This window comes from Uranotaenia lowii, chromosome 2 (assembly GCF_029784155.1).
Source record: "Uranotaenia lowii strain MFRU-FL chromosome 2, ASM2978415v1, whole genome shotgun sequence".
NCBI lineage: Eukaryota > Metazoa > Arthropoda > Insecta > Diptera > Culicidae > Uranotaenia > Uranotaenia lowii.
Genome location: NC_073692.1, coordinates 371,134,868 through 371,160,601, shown reverse-complemented (window position 1 = coordinate 371,160,601; position 25,734 = coordinate 371,134,868). Strand labels below are relative to the sequence as shown.

Sequence of the window (25,734 nt, the reverse complement as noted above, 5' to 3'; positions counted from 1 at the left end):
GATTTTTCAGTACAAAATATTCAATTTTCCCATACAAACCTAAAAGTTCAAATTTACTCATGTAAACGTTACTTAAAAATTTTACAAAAAATCATGAATGAGTTTTGGACCAAGACGAAGCTTTCTAGACAAAAATGACCCCAAATCGACTTTTAAGTGATAAATTAACTTTTCTGTTGAATAAACACCCTCAATTCGAGGTTTTACAGGTATTTTATAACGAATTTTTGCCGCCTGGGGGGGGGGGGGTGATCACCCCGATCACCCCGATCACCCCCCCCCCCCCCCCCCCCCCATAGGACCGCGCCTGCACGGGGCGCAAGTTACAATATTTGCAGAATGCTCTGTTTGAGGCGTTATAACTATATTTTCTCGCTAGTCAAAGAATTTTTTAGTAGACTTCATATATTGGAATTTTATTTGCATTGCGTGAGAATAAATTGATCAAGAAAAACCAAAAAGGTGACATTCTCCGTACAAATTTTCACGTTTTTCCATACAAAATTTCAAATCAAAAGCTGGATACCTGTCGTATTATTGGGTAGTCTTTCGTTCGTTTTGACCAAAAAGGAAACTTCTTGAACTACAGGGCTTTAGTAGTTCCAAAAAATTGCAAAACGACATACCCTTATGTAAGCACATTGCTACATGATGCATATGTTGTTCCTTGAGTTTCACCGTCATTGCAGTTTTGTTTTTTCATTATAATCTATTTTAAAACGGGTTTTTATTAAATTTAGTAACTCGAGGCGAACAGAACGCCATTGATCGGGGAACGATGAGCATTTTTTTTTTATTTTTCGTATCACATTCACATACGAAATGTACGGGAAAATATAAACAAAAAGCACCTATAACTTTCTTCACTTTGTTCAAACTGCTTGGCGCCTTCTAGAAAGTTATTTCCAGACTTGATATCATCACTCCAATAAAGTTTTCAAATTTTTTCAGTGTTGCCAGAATTTTTTTTTTTGAAATTTTTACCTTTCTCCACAATTTTTTTAAACTTCAAAGCGTTTGAGGGTCGCATGAGTTTTCCAATCCATGAGAAACTTTGCACAGTTTGTTATTTTGTGTAATGGATATATATTGAAAGATGGGAGCAGTGAAACTTCCATGTTGACGTATCTGAGGTCATGAGAAATATTAACAGCGTTAAAACTTCATATCTTGGATAAAGATGAAGCATTCGAGTTACAATTTGTTCGTATAAAAGAATATTTTAAAGAATGCTTCGATTTTGAAAATGTTATTGCAGATCCTCTCGTCTGCTATTTTCATGGATGTACATATATAACATTGTCTGACAATAACAAAAACCGAACTTTTCCATTCCTCTACGAGGCCAAACATCGTTTTGAACTCAACAGCATCACCAAGGGTGTGGTCCGTATAGATATGACGACAAAATCAACGGACCTGCACATAGTTTAAAGATAGTGAATCGGTGTTGTTAATGACCTACTTCAAAACTAGCCCCAAAATGCAGTGGATTTCATTCCGATCACATCGATTACCCAAATTATCTTAATCCCCAATCGATTGACCAGCATCGATAAGATAAACGACAACGCTAGCTAGGTGTAATGGTGGGTGGGTATCGCCTCAGGTTTAACTGTTAACTTTTTTTTGGTTTTCCTCTGAGATCCTCTATAAATGCTACAATATTTATCAACGTAGGGTTTAGTACCAGATTGCTAGTTAAGATTGCCGTTTTTTCCTGTTTGAATATTTTGAAAATGTACCTGGGCAAATCGAGTTGCGTTTTGTTACTGGTAGGGATAGTACTGTTACATCGGCAAACTCATGGGGCCGTTATCCCTAGTGATATGAATGATGATACAAGTGATCATACAGAAGAAGTATTAAATCAACATCTCCAACAAGGAGATCTGGCCGAAGAATGGAGCGGTCAGTTTGAAGGGGATATAGTACTGAGTGATCTGCAGGAGAACGAATTCCGAAAGCGTTCTGGAGTTCAACTGACAAGCCTGGTGTGGCCCAACGGGATCGTACATTACGAGATCGTGGAACAAGATTTCAGTAGGTTGAAAAATTATAAGAATAAACTTGAAATTCTGACTTACCGATACTATTCTGTGTTCAAATCGTAGCTGCAGCACAAATTTTGGCCATCACCAATGGAATGATGGACATTCAGCGAGTGAGTTGTGTTCGGTTCCAGCCTAGAACACCGACCACCACAGATTTTATCCGGATTACGGGAAGTAGCAGTGGCTGTTTCTCCTTCGTTGGACGTCAGACCGGTGCCCAGCAGTTGAATCTACAGCCGGCTAATCCGGGAACGGGATGCTTCCGCCATGGAACCATCCTGCACGAGCTGATTCACGCGCTGGGATTCTTCCATATGCAGAGCTCGACCAATCGGGATCAGTACGTGACGATACGGTGGGACAACGTGAGTCCTGGAGCGGAAAGAAATTTTGCCGTTTACGGTGCGGATGTGGTCACAAACTTCGGTACCCAGTACGATTACGGTAGCCTGATGCACTACAGTGCCACTGCATTCAGTTCCAATGGGCAGAGAACGATTGAACCGAGAGATCCTGCGGCCGCGATCGGGCAGCGCGTTTGGTTTAGCGAAGACGACATCTGGAGAATTTGGGCCATGTATGGGTGTACGTCGTTGTGATTTTCGTTCAATAAAATTTCGTTGTGTTTGGTAGATCTTGAATTGTATGTTCTTATGCTTTTTTATCAAAATACTGGTTAATTTTCTTCTAAATCAATCAGTCCACAAAGTAAAAGAGAGAAAAAATTCTTGAAGTTTTTTCCCGGTAGATTGGGATTCACATGGATTTTTTTTCTTCTTTTCACAACTTGCAACGTTATCTCTGAACACACGAAAAATATAAGAGAAAGATTTACAGCCAATATTTTTTTGGGAATACCTAATCAATTGGCGGTTGTTGACGTTAACTGGAAGCTACCGGGTTTGATGTGAACTTTGATAAAAGTGTAAGGGTGGTTCACTTACAAATCCGTTGCACCGTATCCTCGCTTCAAGAGTGCATTAATCATTTCCGATTGCAACTCTTTTGGGAAACCCGATCGTAATCTTTGAGTCTAATAAATTAAAAGAATGTTGTACTGATTATTTTCGTTTTCGTTATACTCATGAATAATGCTGCAATATTCAGGCAGCACCGACCTCCCGTAGACTTTGTTTCGAATGTGTATCGGACTTGAAAGTTCTAAGTAGGATCATTTTCAGTTTGATGAGCCGACAACCGTTGAAAAACAAGCAGATAAACCAGAACACTAAATCGTTTCTATATTTTATTGAAAAGTTCACCAAAAAAAAAACAATTTATCTGATGAACTTTGCTGAGCCTTTGCGAACCTTTTTTTCAGATGAGAACAGTTCGTTAATATTTTTCTTATACCTAAGCATCAACCGAAATGAGTTTCTTTTTCGTTCTCATTGATAAACATCAATATTCAAGAAAATTAAATAGCTTTTTATTTGCAGGTCATCTGTACAAGTATAAGAAGGGAGGCGGGATGGATTTTTTTCAAATATAAATTACTTTACACAATGCTTTGTTTTTCTGTAAATCTATGCAGGTTGTAACCTTAAAACTAACCGATCCAGCAAATACTCTGATGCCGGTATCTGCTATGGTTGCTCGCCTAAAATGTGTACAACTGTACAAAACACGGAGTTTTTTTTCCACAAACGATATAAATTATCTCGATCAGCAAAGAAAGCCGCGAATATCTTAACCTAGACATAAATAAAACATTCCTTCAACAAACAGGACACTTTTGATTTTACGCTTAAATTAAAACGAACGTTAAAATTTTGATTAACTTGACTTTTTTTTTCAAATTTGTCATCCTTCCACTGTGCCTAGCTGTACAACATTCAAAGTCTGTACACGGTTTTTTTCATTGTGTTTGCATTTTAAAAAAATCAGTCTGCGCATAGCTAAATGGAACGTCTCATTCGTTAGTTACTGCTACCTACCTAGTTTATACAGCTATTGTCTAAAATCTTTTTCCATCTCTCACACTCACAAATTACATACATTGTATCTCTATCAATCACTGTGTGTAAAATGTACTGGAACTTGTTGGAAGCATTAAGGTTATGTACGTAAGGCACTTCTTCTTTATGTGTCAATTTATTGTCGCAAAATTAAAATTTGGAACTCTCGCTTACTTAACGATAATTTTGAACTTATAATAATTTTTAATAGAGGAATTTTTCCGATAATTTTAAACCGAATGGTGTTTTATCTGAATTTTCGCGAGAGAAATTTTGTGATTTACAATTAATAAAAGAAAATCTGATAAGAAGTTAAATACGGAGCATCGAAACGATGGGTTTAGCTTGAAATTAGGGTAGTAAGCAAAGTAAAAGGACTAAAATCAAAAGAATCAGAAATCAAGAATCGAGAATCAAGAATCAAGGTTCAAGATTGAAATCAGAGCTTTAAAGGGATATGTAAATAAATAATCTCCTTAATTTGATTGAGTAAATTGATTTGAGTTTATAATTTTATAATTTTAAACGAAGTTAACAGAAGCGACGGTATTTAACGGTATTTATAAAAATTTTGTATAATTTTGAACCGGAAAGGATAAAATAAAATCTTCTTGTCCCGTAGCTTATTTACCGTACTTTCGACTCCATTGTTTTCTTGGCGAAACTCTCAACTCAGCTCGTTACCTTCGTACAGACTCTCACAGTTTTCAATCAACCGCAGAATCGGTCCAATGTTGTACGGGAAAAGTGTATCGGCAACAAGTCGACTGATTTGTAGCCGCAAACTGATCAGCACCGTCATGACGCTGTCCAAGATTACGTTGTTAGAGTTGTTGTTCAGGACGATGTTACTGGGACCACCCCCACTATTGCTACGAACGCTTTGCAGCAACGTCGTTGCCGCCGGATTGTTGTAGCTGTTGTGCTGGTAGTACGTTAGACAGCTGGCCGTGAACATGGACCAGTTCTGGCGGATGTACTTCAGAAATCGCAGCAAATACAGCAGGAAACAGGTTTCGGTGCTGATCAGCAGATCCAGAAAGAGTCTGGTAATGTTCGGTCCCAGGTTGGAAAATTCGATGAAAGTGTACACTGGATTGAGGATGGCAATGAGTTCGGGGAAAGCATTGTTGCGAAACGAGATTCCAGATGTGACGTCCAGCGTACACACCATGGCTTCCACGAGATAGTCGTCCTGGTCGTCGAAAAGGTGTATTAACACTTTGCTGAAGTGATTGTCCGGATGAAATTCGAGCTGAATTTTGAGGAATATTTCTAGCTTTTTAACCACATCCCGTATGCTACGCTCTATCATCTGTATTTCCTGCATATCAAAATCGCTGCTGTCCACACTTGAATCGCTAGAGTCGCAGCGGATCTCTTTTACGATAACGGCAACGGCTTTTAGCACCAATAGAGCCATTTTTTGCATCAACGTCCGGTCGAAGCGGGAACTATTACTGTGAGTATTAACAGCACTACTTGGGCCGCTACTACTACTACTAGTTGAACTACCAGGCTGAGGGCCAGCAGCCGCAGGATTGGCTCTACCGCTTTGATCCTGATCCAACGATAATCGATCATCCTGGTAGCGCAACAATTGTCCCCGGTATCCGACAAAACCCAACGGACTGGAATACGTACTTTTGGGCATTTTATCCAATATCCGATGATCCTTGACGGAACGAACTACATTGTGAGCAAGACTTCCAACCTCTTCCGGTATGAAATCCTGTAACGCCAACGTGCTTCCATAGCAGAGAGCTTCATTGAACAGGGACAACATCTGCTTGTAGATAACAGAGTTTTTGGTCGAAAGAAGCAACAACTGAAAATGATCCAGCTGCGATTGGAACGGTTGCGTTTCCACCACCGAAAGATTGGCCTTCACACTGATTATGCTCTCCCATAGCTGTAGGAAAGTTAGGATGCAGGTTTCGGTAGCAACAGCTGTTAGAGTTTGTGCGTGTTGAGGTTGGGAAACGGCACGGATCATAACGCTTATGTTCTTAACCAGGGCTGGCCATTTGTTACCCAGTATCGATATGGTTTCGCACTTAATTCGTGAGGTGTCGAAACTTTCCGAATCCGTCAGGGTAATAATATGACATAGCTGACCAAGATGAGAGGCTGCCGGTGGGAATGATTGATCTTGCGGGGAAATGTGCCCAACCGAATGCGAATGATCCATCGTAGGTGACGTATCCGATTTCGAATTTGGCGAAGAGGCGTTTGGTGGACTGAACAGGTTACTGGTACTCGTTGAAGGTTGTTGCGAGCTATAGTGAGTTGCGAAGTAATTATTTTCCAGAGGAGGCGGATGAAACGTTACCCCTGAGCTGAACGGTCCAGGATTGTTACCACTGAAACCACTCGCAGGTTGACCATGCATATCTTCCTCCAGCGGGTGCTCTGCCTCATCTCTCCATTCTACTATCTGTTTAATGATATCTAGACTAAAGTTTATCTTCTTAACCGCTAATATGTCTAGTTGGTTGAAATCAAAAAGATTTGCCACAATCTTCTCGAGCCATCGATCGTCCAGATCATCCTTAATGATAATTAAAAACGAGGACAATATCCTTCCCGACAAGTAGTTGATAAACTTATTATTATAATTACAAAGACCTATAATCTCATCTATGTTCATCGAAACAAAATCCGTTTCTGGGTTCTGATGCTCGCTCCGGATCAGATAATTGCACAGATCCATTACTCCGGAACAGATGTTACCCTTGATGTTCTGCTTCAAGTACGTATCGAATAGTAGCTGCACGTTTGATAGAAACTTCAGCAAATAATCGAATGGCCACTCGATAAGCGGCAACAGTTGCCTCATCAGTCCACCGCCTCGTCCTCTACTCCGATCTCCAATCAATCCGCCCACTTGCACATGATACGACTGGAAGGACATCAGCAGTACGCTAGTGTCCAAACCGCACAAACACTGGTTGGCAATGGCTTCTTGAAACAAGGCCTGATAATCTTGCACCTGTTTCAGAATCAAATCCTCATCTGAACCACCGACACTGGATCTTCCCTCATTCCCGAGCGCCTTCTCTACTAAACTGCCACCACCGCCAGAGCTGGAAGCGCCTGATGAGGAACAAGTCGTTGGAGGTGACGAAGATAACGACGTCGAACTGGAACATGTCGAAGCCACCAGGGAATTCGATCCGTTCGACGAATTGCCACTGGAGCTAGCCGTACTGCTTCCGGTGGTATTCAATCCAAGCCCTCCTCCAACAACACCACTACTGCTATCCACCACATCCGGCGGAGGATGATGATGATCGCTAGAGCTTTCTATCCGCTGCCGTTTGATCACCGGTTGTTCGTTGCTACCTCCACCGCCTCCTGATGCTGACGACGAACTTCCTCCACCAGCAGACATGATGATGGAACCGGTCGCCGTCGTTGACCCACCGTCATTATCGGAACCGGAAATCGCTCCCAACAAGCTGTTACTGGATCCACTAGCGCTTGTACCAGCACTGCCACCACCACCACAACAGCCGATGGCTGCTGAACCGGACTTTTCGTTCTGGAGAACCATGTGCGGCGTCAGTTTTTTGTTGTTGTTGTGTGTGTGGCGAATTATCTGAATAAAATATGCTTCAGGGACGTCTCGGAATCACACCTTGGTCCCACGATGCGTGTTCAATCTTGCGTCGCCCGAATGTGCGACCGGTGCAGTGAAAATGCTGCCGTGAGTTTGTGCATGTTTGAAATCTGCAAGGAGAATAGGAGAAGAAATCATTAGAAAATTGTGCCAAATGATAGGTTTGAAAAGAGAACGTTAGTGGGTATGTTTTAAATAATTCATCGAATCAGAACTCGATGATACCAGCTGAAGAATTCTATGGAAGGTCCATTCACAGCTATTTACTTGCTTAGGATGCCTTTCTCAGCTTCTTATATTGTCATCAACTACCAGCAAAACGAATACTGAAACCGACGTAAACAGTGCAATGTCCATAGATTATTTCTAAATAATTAGGACTACGCCGAAAACCATCATCATGCAAACCTAGATGCCAGGGCGAAACATCGTGCGGAAAGGTCTCGTCAATTACATCAACCAACTGCGACTTCGTCACAAGACGGAACCAGAACAAAGAAAAACATAAGAGCTACCACAGGAAGTCCTGACTGTGTAACGAATGTAGTTGCTCCCGAACAAACAACAGCTTAAGCGCCACTCTCGAACGTCGAGAGACTGTTGATGCGTGTTACCGTGCTCGGCTTTTGAGACTTGAAACAGGGCGGGTTAAGTATAGTTCAAACACCCAAACTCATTTTGGCTTTCCCAACAACTAAACGAAGGTGAATCCCTGATTCCTAATTCCAATTTGAAAGGCGATGCAGAACCCAAAACTATGCGGAACAACCAAATGCTAATCGCAACCCTTACCACACCCCAAACCAGCAAAAACGTCAACGCTTCAGATCTCAGGGAAAAACGATGTTACGTTTACAATTCTAGTTTTGTATTCAAGAGATTCATTCCCTGAAGCCTATAGTGACGTCACTTACTATCTGTAAAATCCTAGGAATTCATACAATATTCTTAATTCTAGCAAACCTGGTATTTCTGGAGTTACTGTGGCTATCAAACCACCGGATGCTGCTCTCGTTGAACTCAGGCGATGTTTTACTCCAAACGATGTTCCAAACTCAGACGATGATAGTCGAGCACACGTGGGTTGGTGTCTCGAATAATTGGCGGGCAGGTATTTGGCAAACTTATTTCAGACTCTGATGTCGTGAATCGAGCCAGAACGAACTGTGGCCTTCGAGTATCACAACTGGCCCACAGGTGGCGCGATCGCAGTCGAACATAAAACCACCAGTGACTAAATAAGTGTGGGTGGGCGGTTTTTCCTACCGCCGAGATAACGTAACCCACTGTGGACTGGTAGCGGTCCACTTAGTCACTATCGACGCTTAAAGTTGTTTAGCGACGAGCACGTGGTTCCACTTCCGATTAAATGACCTTGAAGCTTAGCAAAGGAAGGCTTTGTCCGACGCGTTATTACTCGTGACACTGAGCGATGACGAACTATTGAAGCTAACAGTGTTCTGAGTGATGTCTGCTGTCACGTGTAGTTGTCCAAGCAGTTGGCGACAAGTATCGGTGGCCCCAACTTGCACCCACGTTGAACGGTGGGCTTTCCTGTCGTTCAACGATTTCTATCATTACCACATTACAATCATTTGCGCTTAAAAAGCCTTACCTGCAACTAACGTTGGTTTTATCCAAGTTTGGAAGATGCTATTTGAGCTTTCCTATAATCAAACTGCGTCCCTCACGCACAAAAAACTTATCGTACGCAATACCTAAGTGATTTTGTATATTATTACCAGGACTGTAGCAAAAACCACTAAATACTCACGGTAACTAGAAGTCACAATTGCACTGGTGAACTAACTAGCCTGCAGCTTTGACTAATCACGAGAAAACTCACAAGACCTTCCACGCTGAGCGAATCTACCAGAATAAAGTGTGATCTCCCACTAACGAATAGCACACCCCAAAACTAACCGCGGCAATCGATGACAAAAGGCATCGGCAATTTTGTGTCTTGCATCGCATTTCAACCACCTAGCTAAATGAGGCTTTTGTCCTAAATCTCAAGGACACGAGTGGTGATACATTTTTTTTTTCACTGGAGCCTATCTTTTAAACACCTCGATTAGCCAGCCAGGAAAACTAAATGAGATCGTACGTGGAACTCAACGGATTTTTTAACTGTATAAGATGTATGCTAGATAGTCTCAGTTCCGAACGGGAGATGGCGTGACAAGCGGTTAATTTGTTTGGCTTTATGTAAATACGGAAGCTTTTTTATAGCGCATACAGAACAGACTCAATTTTATGACTGGAAAATATTTCTGGCTCTTATTTTCAACTGACGTTAGTTAAACTAATCTTACATTCTCGCCAATGCCAAAAAAAATAAAAATTTTGAAATAAATTTCAAAATTTTTATAAAGAACTAACACACTTCGACAAACTAAAAAGTAAACTTATCAACCAAACTCAGATTCCAATACTATCGCGGTGAATTCATTGCTCGTTTAGCTTAGGCTTTATTCATTCATTTCTCTCTAGTCGACCAATAGAACCAATTTACTTCGGAAATATCCAAAAAATCTGAATTTTACATAACCAAAATCTAAACCTATTTACTCCAAAAGATTTGAAAAAATGATTTCCTCAAAAAGAAATGAACTCCAATTAACTCCAATCATTTATTGGAAAATGTCTAAACTTAGCTTTTCTCATGTTTCACACGCAGCGCGAAAACCTGAACAAACTGATCAAAATAACTTTCACCTTTTTTCGGTGTCGGGTTCCCATAAAATTTTAACAGAAACGTCAAAACTAAAGCTCACGAAAATGTAAACAAATTTTCAATTATTATTGTCTCATCATTGATAGTTTTTCCAATGGAAAACTTAAGATTCTTAATGAAAACCTGCGGTTTTGTAACTTGGATTTGTTTACTCAACTGGATTATACACAAAACATGCTAATGACTCTCTACACATTGTGAAAATTACTAAATTAACAGAATCGATAATAGTTTAAGGTAAGTGGAATTTTATCTTTGTAGAGCAATCAAGTTGTCTTATTTTTAATTTCTATTTACAGATTACGTGTTGATTTGCATTGAACTAGGATATAATTTTTCGTTAATCGAAGTGTTATGAGAATGTCAAATGTTTTTCTTTGAATTGGAGCAAAGAAAACTTGACATATTGAAAGAACTTTTCGAAACTGACGTGTTCAGTTCGTTTCAATGCTGAAATTCATACGAGTTCAATTCGTCAGACTTATCTTCTGAGACCTCTTGACATTGACCCAGGATACACACCTCTTAAAAGAGTATTTTATTGCTGTGGAACAGACTTGTTTATGCTGCATCAAGCTAGCCGTCATAGCTGGGGTAACAAAATGTTACTGTTTCTTCAGAAATGAACCATGGAAGGTTCCTGTTATCCTCTGGCCATTCAAATCCTCCAGGATATATGTGTTGGTGCCCAATTTCTGACGAACTCGAACCTTTGTAAACTTGGGCGCTAGTTTACCCACGAAATTCTTCGATTTGTCTGACAAGTGTACGTTTTTCTTGAACACTACATCTCCACATTCAAAATTATGTTTCTTGTTCGCTCGGAGGTTATAAGTAATCGAATATCTTTTATACGCCTTAAGGAGATTCTCGCGAACCGTTTGCCACAGCTGTGTTTGCTCTGCTGGGCTAAAAGAAACTTTCAAATTGTCAGTCAAATTCCTTAGATGATCGTATTCTTTCCCAGAGCTTATCATGTTACGTCCAAAGTTAAGAAAATAAGGTGTAAACCCGGTGCTATCGTGCACATTAGTTCGAATCGCCATCGCAATTTGCGGTATCGACTCATCCCAGTTCTTATGGTCAGTTCGACGGTTTAAAGCGCACCGTATCGCCGTAACGATGACCCGATTGACTCGCTCAGTTGGATTTGGACTAGGGTGATATACTGCTAGATTCCAATGGGTAACACCGTACTTGGACAACAAATTCTCGAATTCTTTACATAGGAAGACTTTGGCATTATCGGTAATGCAAACGGAAGGCGCACCGAACAGAGTGAATATTTGGTTCTCGGTGAAGGTACAAACGCCTATGGCGGTAGCGGACCTCATACATTGTACCATAACAAATTTTGTAAAGAAATCGGTAACAACCAGCAACCACATATTACCTTTCTTGGACCGGGGATACGGACCTAAGAAATCCATCGAGATTAACTCCCACGGCCGTGAACACATCTTTGGATTTCCACAGACCGGAGTAACGTTTATGTTCGGGGTTTTAGATTCCTTACAAACAAGGCAGGCGAAGCAAAACCGTTTCACTTCCGACGACATACGAGGCCAATAATACTTTTCCCTGAGCTTGGCCAAGGTTTTCAGAAATCCTAAGTGCGCTTCTTCGTGAATAGCCTGAATCAACGGTTTTCTTTCCAGCAACGGGACCACATATTTCCACCGCATGCCAGGATCTTCAGTCAATGAAGTATTGGTAACAAACTTAAATACTTTTTCGTCAATGATTTGGAAATCTTTGTATCTTTCCGGGAAATTTCTAATTTGACTTTTCAACTGAGAGACATATGTGTCTGGAAGTGGACTATCTACGACACATAAGCTTCGCGACAACGCGTCGGCCGAAATGTTTTCAGAGCCCGTTTTGTACTGCAACACCATGTCATACTTTGACAATTTCAATGCCCATCGAGCGATCCTTGGCGATTTTGACTCGATAGACATGGTACGCAAAAACGTTAGAGACATCGCATCGGTCTGAATCACGAACTGGCTTCCTTCTATGAAGTGCCGGAAATTTTCAATGCTCAGCAGAACTGCTAGGCATTCCCGTTCTGTCGCGCTATACTTCCGCTGAGTGCTTGACAACTTTTTTGAGTAATATGCAATACAACGTCGTTCTCCTTCGAGGACTTGAGTGAGAACGGATCCTACTGCTAAGTCTGAACTGTCTGTCTCTATTATAAAAGGAACAGAAAAGTCCGGATTAGCTAAGATAGGCGCGGATACTAATGCGGTTTTTAATTTCCCTAACGCCTCGTCGGCTTCCTGGGTCCATGCAAATGTTTTACGGTCTTTTTTCAAAAGATTACTTATCGGAGTGGTGATTTCAGAATAATCCTTTATGAATTTCTGATAGAAACCCGCTAAACCCAAGAGTCGTCGTACGTCTTTGACAGACTTGGGGGTACTATAGTCCAAGACGGGTTGGATTTTGGCCACGTCCATAGACAGGCCATCCTCGGTTAGTACATAACCAAGGTAACGGACCTGCTTCTGACAGAATCGAGACTTAATTATATTGATAGTTAACCCGGCACGTTTTAATCGAATCGCGACTTCCTTAATCAATCTCAGGTGTTCCTCCAACGTGAGAGAAGTGATGATTATGTCATCTAAATAGACATAAACGCGAGGCTCCATGTCATGTCCGATGACCTTGGACATCAAGCGGATCATTGTCGCAGGGCTGTTAGCTAACCCATAGGGCATTACCGTGAACCTAAAGACCGACTTAGTGGTCCTGAATGCCGTCTTATCCTTTGCCGAGGATTCTAAGCTAACCTGATAGTAAGCTTCAGATAAGTCTATGACCGAAAAATATCTCGATTTTTGTATTCTTTGTAGGATGCCAACCATATTCGGAAACGGAAAGTCATCTTTCCGAGTAGCTGCGTTTAGTCGTCGTGAATCAAGACAAATCCTCCACTTGCCGTTTGCCTTTCTGACTGGCAAGAGTGGATTCAAGAAATCTACCGGACCTTCGCATTCTTCGATAACACCGAGTTTCAGCATGCGTTCAATCTCGGCATCTATAACGGATTCTACCTTGGGAGACCATTTGTATGAAGCGAATTTCTTCGGCCTCATACCCGGGATTAGATCTATAGAATGCTTTAAGACTTTCGTTCTACCTAATTTTCCTTCCACCGTAACTGGCAATTCGGAGATGGCTTCGAAAAGAGTTTTCCTTTCTTGCACGGTGAGATCATGCTCAGTTACAATATCTTCCGGCTTATCAATCGTTTTGTCAGGGATTTCTATCGTTGGCATATCAAGACTTTCATCTTCTTCTGGAACAACAACCTTGAACTTACTGTCGAGCTCATCTGTCGGCGACAGCTGAAAACAGAAATTTTCAGACTGTTCACTAAAATAATCTTCAATTACTAATAATTGATTTGGCGTGGATGGACTTGCCTCGTTTTCGGAATAACTTTCTACGGGAATTGAGGTATTAGGACTTATTAATTGAAACCCGAATTTCTTGAGAAAATCCATTCCCAAGATCAACGGTTTGGTCACCTCAGGTACCACTACTGTGGGAATCACGTGAGTTGTTTCCTGATAGGTAAACGGAATGTTGACAAATCCGAGACATCGATATGCTGTTCCGTCAGCTGTTGAAACTTTCAAATTTACAGGGTTGATTTTCAGGCCGAGCTTTTCAATCAACGGTAACGCACTAATCACGGACACACTCGCTCCAGTGTCTGCAAGACCAACTACATTTTCGGACATGATTTTCAAACTTAGGTGAGGGCATTTGCTAGTGAAGGTGTTAATCTGAAATGTTCGTTCAAAATATTCGAAATTAGGAATAGGAACCTCTACGAAATCGCGGTCAGGAGCTTGGTTCCTTAAGTCTCCCATCCTTATTCGTTTTTTGACTCGTTAGTCACAGAATATCGTGAACGCATTTGGTGTCGATTTGGACAACGAAAAGCAGTGGTATCCGGATGACCACACATGTGACAGAATATCAACTTACTCTTGTCACATTCTCTCCACAAATGGCCTATTTTTCGACAATTCCAACAAACCATTACATCAGTTACGTTATTCCCCGAGTCCGTTTTCGTTGTTCGACCACCAGTAAATTTCGTGTCTGTTTGCGACTTGATAACGCAAACATCTTCAGTTTCTTCATGGGTCAAGTTACCTTCATTTTTTTCTAATTCTTCTTCTTCTAGACAATTCAACGGTACGTTACGATTCAAAGGCTTCAGGTGGTTCAAATTGGTTTCTACAGCATCTAGCTTGTAACACAACTGAGCTAGGTGTTCAATCGAGTAGATTGGTTCCAAAGCTAACCTTCTTTTATATCCTAGCCTCATGTTTTCGAAAATAATGTCAAACTTCTCCTGCTCAGTCATTTTTTTAGTCATTCTTCTTGCTAGAGTTTCGATGTCAGTTAAAAATGAACTAAATTTTTCGTTAGGCTTTTGCTTTCTATTACGCATTTCTTCCTTGAATGATCGATCACGATTTGGATCGTCGTATCTCATGAGTAGCTCACTAACTAATTTCCCCCAAGACGTGAAACGTTCTTCGTACGTGGTGTACCAATTGTACGCATCATCACGGAACAACAGATGCGCGTGTATGCGTAAATCTTCCTGATCAATGCCATACGAACGACATAGCAGATTGATTTGTCGGAGGAAGTCAACAACAGGTACCTGATTGGCGTCTCCGCTAAATTTAGGCCATTTCTCAATTATATTGCATTGCTGATAGGGAAGACGTCGAGGCTGGACAAAGTTTACTTCTGCACCGTAGGGCCCCGGAAACGCGGTCCCTATTTCCCGTTGTGTGGGTTGGTCCACCTTACCACTAGGATGTGGTGAAGGTGGCGCAGATTGCGAAGGTCTAACCCCAGAAATCGGTGGAGGTTTAAATGGGTTCAATCCGTTCATACTCAGAACAGGATTGGTATGATCATGAGTCAAGGAATCGGTAACCTGAGGTCTATATTGATTTGAAATCATCGTTGTATTAAAGGGGTTTGCGTAACCCAGGTCTAATCTTTGCGACTGAGGCGGCGTCGGGGCTAAAGTAGTCGGACGAGCCCTTGAATTTTGTAACGTCACGTTCGCGATTCTTTCCACGAGCTGATCGATTGCATTCGAATTAATTGCGCGGTCTGACCGTAACGGTCCTTGATCGACCAGACTATTTACGTATACGCGGATATAATTTTCAACTTCGGAAACATGTAAGTATTCATAATCAGCGGACCGATGCAGTTCAGGATTTCTTGACTGCCCAAAATTCGAAACGTTATTTCCCGACAAGTGATTACCCGTAAATCCTGTACGAAATGGTTCTCTGATATTCGTCGACTGCGATACATTCAGTACATTTCCCGCCGAGGCCACCGGCTGACCATTCAATGAGCGATCATTATTCCAAATCGGCATCGGGTTCGACCGAGTTTCAGTTACCGTCGAGGCCACCGGCTGACCATTTACTGAGCGATCAATATTCCAAATCGGCAGTTGGTTCGGCCGAGTTTCAGTTACCGTCGAGGCCACCGGCTGGCCATTCACCGTACGATCGGCATTCGAAATCGGTATAGCGTTCGATGGCAGATCATTTCCTGTCGCGGCGTGTTCCATTGAGGGTCGGGGATTAGTTAAATTTGAGAGGTCAAATCCTAAAAATGCGGATTGATTGTTAACAGAAAATCGCGAAAAATCTTGCAAACCGTGTTCTTGAATACCGGAAATTATCGGCTGCGGATTAGACGTCGAGGATTGTGGTTCCGCGAGATTCGTTTGGACGACCGATTCATTCGATTGCGCACCGAGCTGATTTTCTAACGTATCAGAAACCTGAAGCCGTGACCCAGACAAGTCTCTATCAAGGGTTGACGGAACATCAAATCCGTACCCTAAACCTTGAGAAGGAATTCTATATCCAGATGCAGTAGCCTGGTCCGTACCACGCACATTAGTTTCCGAAATTCCCGGTGCATCCCTGTACGTAACTGAACCACTCGTGAGACTTCTGGCCAGCAAATTCAAATCGATTTTATAAAACTTTTCAGCCAAACTACTAACCAGATTGGTCAAAATCATTTGATTTTGTTTTTCCGATTCAGTCTTAGGTGAATACCTCGCTAATCGCCGATGATAATGAACGAGTCTAGTGTATAAATTACCATGACGTCGACCGATACTCAGAACTTGTTCAATTTGTTTCAGATTGCTGGTAATCCGAACATAATCCTCTGTCAAATCTTGTGATGCTGGAAAACCCAATGTCGTGGAATCTTCCTGGTCGCGCAAAAGTGTTCGTAACGTTCTTCTTTTAGAGTTAAGTGGCTCATTGAGCCTAGCTCCTCGCAACGAAAGCTCATAATCCAGCTCATCTTCTTCAAGATGATCTGCATTTATTCGATAATGCTCCATTTCAACACGTAATCAGGTGAAATTTTTTTTATATATGTAATTAGATATTACTGATAATCTAAAATCCAATCAAAATTTCCAACAAATAACTAATAACTATATTTTTAATTTATCCAACCAAGTTTTAAGCAAAGTGGTTCTAGAGGGTGACAGGGTTGTAACTATAAATCGCAAATTAAATTCAAATTGTATCAAGATCAAACGGAACCAAATAGACTATCTTTTCGTGCCCCACGTTGGGCGCCAGAATTTGTAACGAATGTAGTTGCTCCCGAACAAACAACAGCTTAAGCGCCACTCTCGAACGTCGAGAGACTGTTGATGCGTGTTACCGTGCTCGGCTTTTGAGACTTGAAACAGGGCGGGTTAAGTATAGTTCAAACACCCAAACTCATTTTGGCTTTCCCAACAACTAAACGAAGGTGAATCCCTGATTCCTAATTCCAATTTGAAAGGCGATGCAGAACCCAAAACTATGCGGAACAACCAAATGCTAATCGCAACCCTTACCACACCCCAAACCAGCAAAAACGTCAACGCTTCAGATCTCAGGGAAAAACGATGTTACGTTTACAATTCTAGTTTTGTATTCAAGAGATTCATTCCCTGAAGCCTATAGTGACGTCACTTACTATCTGTAAAATCCTAGGAATTCATACAATATTCTTAATTCTAGCAAACCTGGTATTTCTGGAGTTACTGTGGCTATCAAACCACCGGATGCTGCTCTCGTTGAACTCAGGCGATGTTTTACTCCAAACGATGTTCCAAACTCAGACGATGATAGTCGAGCACACGTGGGTTGGTGTCTCGAATAATTGGCGGGCAGGTATTTGGCAAACTTATTTCAGACTCTGATGTCGTGAATCGAGCCAGAACGAACTGTGGCCTTCGAGTATCACAACTGGCCCACAGGTGGCGCGATCGCAGTCGAACATAAAACCACCAGTGACTAAATAAGTGTGGGTGGGCGGTTTTTCCTACCGCCGAGATAACGTAACCCACTGTGGACTGGTAGCGGTCCACTTAGTCACTATCGACGCTTAAAGTTGTTTAGCGACGAGCACGTGGTTCCACTTCCGATTAAATGACCTTGAAGCTTAGCAAAGGAAGGCTTTGTCCGACGCGTTATTACTCGTGACACTGAGCGATGACGAACTATTGAAGCTAACAGTGTTCTGAGTGATGTCTGCTGTCACGTGTAGTTGTCCAAGCAGTTGGCGACAAGTATCGGTGGCCCCAACTTGCACCCACGTTGAACGGTGGGCTTTCCTGTCGTTCAACGATTTCTATCATTACCACATTACAATCATTTGCGCTTAAAAAGCCTTACCTGCAACTAACGTTGGTTTTATCCAAGTTTGGAAGATGCTATTTGAGCTTTCCTATAATCAAACTGCGTCCCTCACGCACAAAAAACTTATCGTACGCAATACCTAAGTGATTTTGTATATTATTACCAGGACTGTAGCAAAAACCACTAAATACTCACGGTAACTAGAAGTCACAATTGCACTGGTGAACTAACTAGCCTGCAGCTTTGACTAATCACGAGAAAACTCACAAGACCTTCCACGCTGAGCGAATCTACCAGAATAAAGTGTGATCTCCCACTAACGAATAGCACACCCCAAAACTAACCGCGGCAATCGATGACAAAAGGCATCGGCAATTTTGTGTCTTGCATCGCATTTCAACCACCTAGCTAAATGAGGCTTTTGTCCTAAATCTCAAGGACACGAGTGGTGATACATTTTTTTTTTCACTGGAGCCTATCTTTTAAACACCTCGATTAGCCAGCCAGGAAAACTAAATGAGATCGTACGTGGAACTCAACGGATTTTTTAACTGTATAAGATGTATGCTAGATAGTCTCAGTTCCGAACGGGAGATGGCGTGACAAGCGGTTAATTTGTTTGGCTTTATGTAAATACGGAAGCTTTTTTATAGCGCATACAGAACAGACTCAATTTTATGACTGGAAAATATTTCTGGCTCTTATTTTCAACTGACGTTAGTTAAACTAATCTTACAACTGAAAGCGTTCCAGCCAGCAATCGTCTGTCCTGATGGTGGTGCCCAAACAGTCTATGTTTCGAGGAGTCCCATTTCTCAAATATGTCGATCCAATGATGAACCACAAAAGGGCCCATCCCATACACTGCCCCTTTCCTTAGAGGATAGCTTCCTGAACAAAACATCGTTAGGCGGCTGACTAGAACATAAAAAGGTTCAATCTAGCTTACCGCTTACGATACTTTCTGAGAAAAACAACACACACAATATCATTCAAAGATAACATTTGGCTGAGTAAAGGGAATCGATGAGAATCCTCAAAATTTGTTACGATCTTAGAACGAACTTACTTACGGTTTGCATAATTGATCTGGAGCCCATAACCTGAAGACTTGGGGTGTCCGGCGCCGATTGACCGACGCATAGGGCTAAGGTGAGCTTTGGTTTTGGCTGACGAATGGTGTATAATGAGCAACACGAGACTCCATAGTGGTCATATTACCATTCACAACTCCTATCGCAACTGCCCCGTGGTACCAGCTGGGATGCGAGTAACCTAAGCGAAGATCGGGTACCCAACCCCGGTGGATGCTTTGGTCGCATGCAGACTCAGAAGGTGGCCACACGAGTCTGTTCTCCAGGTCAGAGGCGGCTCAAACAGCGTCTGTCTCACAGCGAGCGGCTGAATTTAAAAAAATGCGGCTCCCGGCAGCTAAGTCCAAGATGGCAGTCCCATCGCAGGATAGGGAACTTAGGCTAACAACCTACCGCTCCCGATTTATTAAATTGTTACGAAAACTGAGACAAAAAATTCGGGAAATTCGCAATACGAGACAAAGTTGGGCCTCTCCAAGATCCTTTATTTTGAACCGTTGACAAAGAAACTCGAAGAACACTTCGATACGGACCGGATCGTACAACCTGTATGCCTTGGAATCTTCGGCATACCCAACGAAAATGCATGCCTGGGACATCGGTTCCAGCTTCTTGAGTTTCTGCGTAACCACATGCGCCACAACACGTTATCCAAAGACCTTTAGATGATGCTAGTTTGGACGTTTTCCGGGCCATGCTTCCTCGGGTGTGATGTTCTCCAACGTTCTTGATGGACACCGGTTCGTGATGTAGGTTTCCGTCAAAAATCGCTTTACCCCAAAAACGCTTGGGTAATTTTGAATCGTTCAACATCGCACGGGCCTTTTCCAGATTGTGCGATTCATCCTCTCCGCCAACCCATTTTGTTGCGGAGTGTATGGGCAGGTTTTCTGGTGCCGTACTCCGTCCTTTTCGAAAATTTTCCTCATCTTTTCGTTGACGTATTCGATTCCGTTGTCGGTTCTCAACACCTTCGGTTTTCGTTCAGTTTGCCGTTCGTATACGTCCTTCACCTCACTTTTCTTTCCCAGGAAATACAGGAACACCTTCCTACTGGCATCGTTCTATGAAAGTGATTACATAACGACGGAACCTCGATCGGGCCACACAAGTCTTGAGTGCACCAGATCCAGCAAACCTTTCGCCTTGGTACCATTTTGTACTATGTACCTACAAAAAATGAAAGAAATGGATTTTGGGGGTGCTTTCCTTCTATGCATGCCACACATTCGGGTATCGTTCCGGACCATTTCAAACCGTCGACCATCGACTACAGTTTCGTCATGTTCTGCTGACCGAGATGACCTAAGCGTTCGTGCCACATTTCTGCGCTTACCGTCAGCAACGAATCATCCATCTTGCAATTGAGTCGATAAAGCCTCCTTTTTTTTAGTTGGGGTAACCACAGGTGGTAAATCCCGGTTTACGGATTGTATTCCAAGGCACGGCGAGCCACCGCGTCCCCCCAATTTGCTACTCTGGGTCCATGTGTACAATGGGAAGACTCATGATATACTCCGTGTATACCCCCTACTCCCTAAACTCCACCTGGGGCCGCAGACCTGGTTCCCACCTCAAACTGTTTAGTACACTATGCTTCAATAGTGGGAGGTCTATTCGCGCTAATGCGCTCCAAGGCAATACTCATTAACGAGACCACTTTCAGCAAAACCTCTCATCCTTACGACTCGACGCCTGAACTCTCCTCTAACGACTTGAGAACCGACATCTCCTCGCAATGACTCGAGAACACAAACCTCTCCTCTTTGCAACTTGAGGCCTGATCTCTCCTCTAACGACTTGAGATTTGAGGCCTGACCTCTCCTCTAACTACTCGAGGCCCGACCTCTTATCTTCAGGGTTCGAGGTTTGCCATCTTGCCCGTCGTGTGCCTGATCGAGAGCAGCTTATCAACGACTCGGATGACTCCCGACGAAGACGTCATCCTACTACGACTCGAATGGCTCACCCGGCGTCGAGAGCCACTCTACCCGTGGGTATTCCCCGAACGTGGAATAACCCTTCCCCAACGATTTCCACTGCGTAGAAGGTCGAGCCTTATCCCCGCAGCTTCTGTCGTGGAGAACCGCACTACTCGGATACTCCCCGAAGGTGGAGCATCCTACGCAACGAACGCGGCGCACCCACGGCATCCGCTACACAGAAGGTGTTGCCTTATCTTTTTAGCTTCAAATCGTGGGATCGGACGCACTTTACTCGACAGCCCCCCGTCGATGGGGTCAGTCTACTCCGACCGTTGTCCGGTCTTCTTTATCCCTCTTGGCTGGCAACCCTAGGATTTTTGGCCCGCGGATTTTCCTGCCCGTTGTGTGCCAGATCGAGAGCAGCTTGTCCTGGACTCGCGCCTGTCACGGCACACGTACGGGACTTGGAACGCTACGACTCGGATGTTTCCCGACGGTGACGACATTTTACACCGACTCGAGGGCTTTTCTACCCGTGGGTATCCCCCGACAGTGGTTAAACCTCTTCCTTCGAGGTCCGCTACGAGGAAGGTAAAGTCTTATCCCCGCAGTTCCCCCCTTAGGAAGCGGCACTACTCGGATACCCCCCGACATTGGGGTCGGTCACGTTCACGCCGCACCCCTGACCTCCGCTACGCAAAAGATGTTGCCTTATCTTTGTAGCTTCGATCAAGGGATCGGACGCACACTACTCAGATGCTCCCCGTCGATGGAGTCATCTTACACAGTTCGCGGACTGCCGTTGGTTCCAGCTCATCTGCAGGGCAGACATGATCCGGGTGAACCCATCGCTGACCGCATGCCAAGTATTGGAATCCGCACACATCCTCTGTACAACGTTATCTGCTGTCGTGTCGGGCCCACAGGCGGCAATTATGGAGATACGTACCGCCGCAAACCTCGGACAGACAAACACCACATGCTCGGATGTTTCCTCTTCTCCACCACAATCTGGCAATATGGCGAAGCCACATGTCCGAACGGGTAGTGATACTTCATGAAGCATCCATGACCAATCAGGAATTGCGTCATATAGAAGTCCACTTCACCGTGCCTTCTTCTGATCCAGCTCCCGATGTGCGGGATCAGACGATGGGTCCACCTTCCTCTCGTTGACCTGCTCCACAGTTGCTGCCAGTTGGATATCGAGTCCTCATTGGCGAGATCTCGTACATTGGGCGTGTCTTTGTTGTCGTAGCAATAGACATCCTCCTCAAGCAAAACCGAGATAGGCATGACACCCGCTACTACACAGGCGGCTTCGGACGACATGGTCCGGTATCCGCTGATAACCCGCAGGTTCATCAGCCTCTGAACGCTGCTAAATCGCGGCAGGTTACAGTTTCTTCCCAGGGCATGCCTCCAGGCCGCTGCTCCGTACCGCAAGATCGATGTGGTCACACTTGCCAGGATCCTCCTTTTGCTACTTTGGATGGCCGAGGAGTTCGGCATCATCCGTGTGAGTGCGGCCGTGGCCATTGCCGCTCTCTTGCACACGTAATCGACATGGCTCGTAAAGCTGAGCCTGTCGTCTATCATCACCCCTAGGTACTTGATTGCGCGTTTGGACACGATATTGCACGGTTCAACGGCAATGGTACCTGTTTGGGGTAAGATAAGGTTGGTGATTAGCACCATCTCGGTTTTGTGGTGGGCTAGGTGCAGGCACTTGGAGTGCATCCAACTTTCCACTGCCTGGATAGATACCGTGGCCAGTAGCTCAACCTCCGCTGTTGAGGAGCCTCTCGCCAAGAGGACTACATCATCCGCAAATCCTACGAGCTCAGCTCCCGATGGAGGGCTCGCTCGTAGGAGTTCGTCATAAGTGATGTTCCACAGAACCGGGCCGAGTATTGACCCCTGTGGAACACCCGCCGAAACCTCTTGTGTTCGCAAACCCTCGCCCATATACTGCAGTTGGCGGTTGTGGAAGTAACTTTCCACAAGCCTATACAGATATGCCGGGATCCTCATTTGGATGAGCGACGACGCAATCGCTGTCCAACTGACACTGTTGAAGGCGTTCTTCACATCCAGAGTGACCACCGCGCAAAAGCGGAGCCCTCTCCTCTTGGTTAGCCTGGCTCTGTCCGCTACCTCGATGACCGAGCGGATGGCATCTACAGTGCTGCGACCTCGACGGAAATCAAACTGTTTCTCCGAGAGTCCGCCCTCGCTTTCAGTGTATCTCTAAAGTCGGTTCTGAATCACCTTCTCCAGAGCTGTATCCAGTAGACAGATCGGCCAATACGCCGATGGGTCTCCTGGACGCTTACCCGGTTTTGGCAGAAGGAGGAGTTTCTGTCGTTTCCACGTGTCAGGGAACACCCGTTCCATCACGTATCGTTGCAACGATGTCCGGAACATATCGGGGAACTCCCTGATCGCGGCCTTCATTGCGACGTTCGGAATGCCGTCCGGTCCGGGGGCCTTCCTCGGTTGGAGAGACTTGGCGATCTCGCGAAGTTCTTCCACCGTTATCCGCTCTTCGGTGCTGGTGTCCCAGTCATACGGGACTGTTGGCCAGCGGGTAACATCGAGCTAATTAATGATGACTCTCAGTTTATCGGGGCACGTTTCAGGTGGTGCACCCCCACTTTTAGTTCTGCCCATGACTATCCGGTAGGCATCACCCCATGGACAGTCGTTGGCGTCACGGCATAACTGCTTGAAACGTACCCTCTTACTTGCGTTGATGGCTCTGCGGAGGTCCGATCTCGCGCTTGTGAAGAGTGGCCTACGCTCCGTTCGCTCTTCTTGGGTCCTTGCGTTCTGCATCCTGCGCCTTGCCCTATGGCAGTCGGCACGCAGACCCGCTATTTCCTCCGCCCACCAATAGACGGGTGGCCTAGTGTTTTTATGCTTGGCCCTTCGCGTCATCGCAAGCGCGAGCTAGAACCCTCGTCGATAAAGTCCTCCTTGGTGAGTTCCAGAAGTTATAATGTTGCCGCTCTTCTCGCGAACCTTACAGCCTTCTGCGCCAATCCTTTGTGGCATATTTTGCTCACTGACAGTAGATTTACTGCCAGATCAGGAATCTGCAAACACCTCTTGAATTTCGATAGGACCTTCGTTGACTACCAGCTTGACAAAACCTTTGGACCTAGACATCAATGAATCGTTTTTCGCTGTTCCGACCGGGTGAGTAAGTTTTATTTTCGTAACAAACTATGTAACAAGGGATTCAGTGGTTACTATGCTTCGCACCATAGGAGCAAGGTTGCCAAAAAAAAAAATTCTGTGTTTTTGAGAAAAAAAAATCTGACTTTCTGTGGTTTTACCCAAAAATTCTGTGATGCTTTTCTGTGTTACTTTTTTCTTTAATTTAATTGAAAATTCCTGATAAATTGGATCTTTTTTTACATTAAAGTTGGGTAAAATCAATTAAAATTTCCAATCTTATCATACCTTTTCAATTTAGCGTGGTGTTTGGCTCCACGATTTTCGAAGGAGTGATGTTCAAACTTTCAAGGGAGATGATTTCCGAGTAAATGAAAATTCCGTTGAAAGAATTTGGAGCTTATCATCGCTGTCAAGAAAATGACTCAAGGACATAACAAAAATAAGAATTCAAAGTAAAGATAATACAGATTCATGAAGTATCTATGTCTTTTTAAATCTGCCCTACAGAATGGTTAATAGCTTTCTTCACAGCTTGACTACGAATGTTACTTTGAACTTCAAAGTTTGAACTATCGATAGTAATTTGAATTTTCTGCTTCAGAACGTAATCCAATCCAGTTTTCAAGCAATGAACTACGAAAAACGAAATATCTTTATTTATCCAAAAAAACGTTTCATGTTCTCTTCTTACATTGTTGAAACAAAAATTATCATTTCATTCTAATGAATCAACTCACTCAATTTCACCTCAACAGAACCGTCTCGATCTTCACTGAGAAAAGCTTGAAGAGCAACAGAAAAAAGTAACGCAGACGCACAATATGCCCCATACCACACACGCAACGGAAGAGAAACCCCAGAAAGAATACCATAAGCCATCTTCGGCCCAAGCTTCAATTTGAACTCTTCATAATCTTCGTCAACACATTGCCGCGCTCGCTCAGGTTTATCTTCTGCTTCTCACACCCTTTTCGTCTTCCAATCGACCGGAGGCCACGAGGGGCCAAATTGGGATTCAACAAAATCGAGTCGAGTTGTTTCGTTGAATCAAATCCAAGAGTAAAAATAAAAAAAAACACCAACAACATTCTCCTCCAATAAAATGGCTTAGCATAAAACCGCACAGCATAAATATGTTAGAGAGGTACCTTGAAACGGACCAAGTTCATCTTCGACTCTCGGCACCGCACACACATTCGGATGTTTCGCCTCGCGTTCTCATCATTTCTTCCTATCAAAACTTCTCTCTTTCCTCGTACCTCTCTATGCTATGCTATGCCTAAAAAAATGGCTTATCCAATCCAATCCGGCCGAAGAGACGAACTCGGATGATGATGCGTCTCATCTCCTGTAGGCTCTTGTTGTCTTGTCTTGTCTTCTGCCTTGCGTGCCGGCTCATATTTTCTCACCGGAAGCTATCAAAATTCTTTC

General features: G+C 43.6%; 2 protein-coding genes across 2 annotated transcripts in view; one reads left to right on the top strand and one right to left on the bottom strand.

Moving 5' to 3' along the window:
* The first annotated feature begins 1,706 nt into the window (after positions 1 to 1,706).
* On the top strand, positions 1,707 to 2,678 carry LOC129749755 (zinc metalloproteinase nas-13-like). Its single transcript, XM_055744825.1, has 2 exons — positions 1,707 to 2,043; positions 2,115 to 2,678. The coding sequence occupies exons 1-2, from the start codon at positions 1,740 to 1,742 to the stop codon at positions 2,651 to 2,653; spliced, it is 843 nt and encodes a 280-aa protein (XP_055600800.1). The 5' UTR covers positions 1,707 to 1,739; the 3' UTR covers positions 2,654 to 2,678.
* Positions 2,679 to 3,461: 783 nt separating this feature from the next.
* Positions 3,462 to 25,734, bottom strand: part of LOC129744086 (protein lines) — a 41,646-nt gene continuing 19,373 nt past the window's right edge. Inside the window, exon 2 of the mRNA XM_055736444.1 lies at positions 3,462 to 7,744. Coding sequence (XP_055592419.1) covers positions 4,680 to 7,568 — 2,889 coding nt within the window. The 5' untranslated portion in view covers positions 7,569 to 7,744 and the 3' untranslated portion in view covers positions 3,462 to 4,679. The remainder of the gene's footprint in view (positions 7,745 to 25,734) is intronic.

Excerpts from the sequence above, each read along its gene's own strand:
- LOC129749755 (XM_055744825.1), top strand. The coding sequence starts at position 1,740 with ATGTACCTGGGCAAATCGAGTTGCGTTTTGTTACTGGTAGGGATAGTA. Across the intron at positions 2,044-2,114 it reads GATCGTGGAACAAGATTTCA|CTGCAGCACAAATTTTGGCC; the intron begins GTAGGTTGAAAA and ends TTCAAATCGTAG.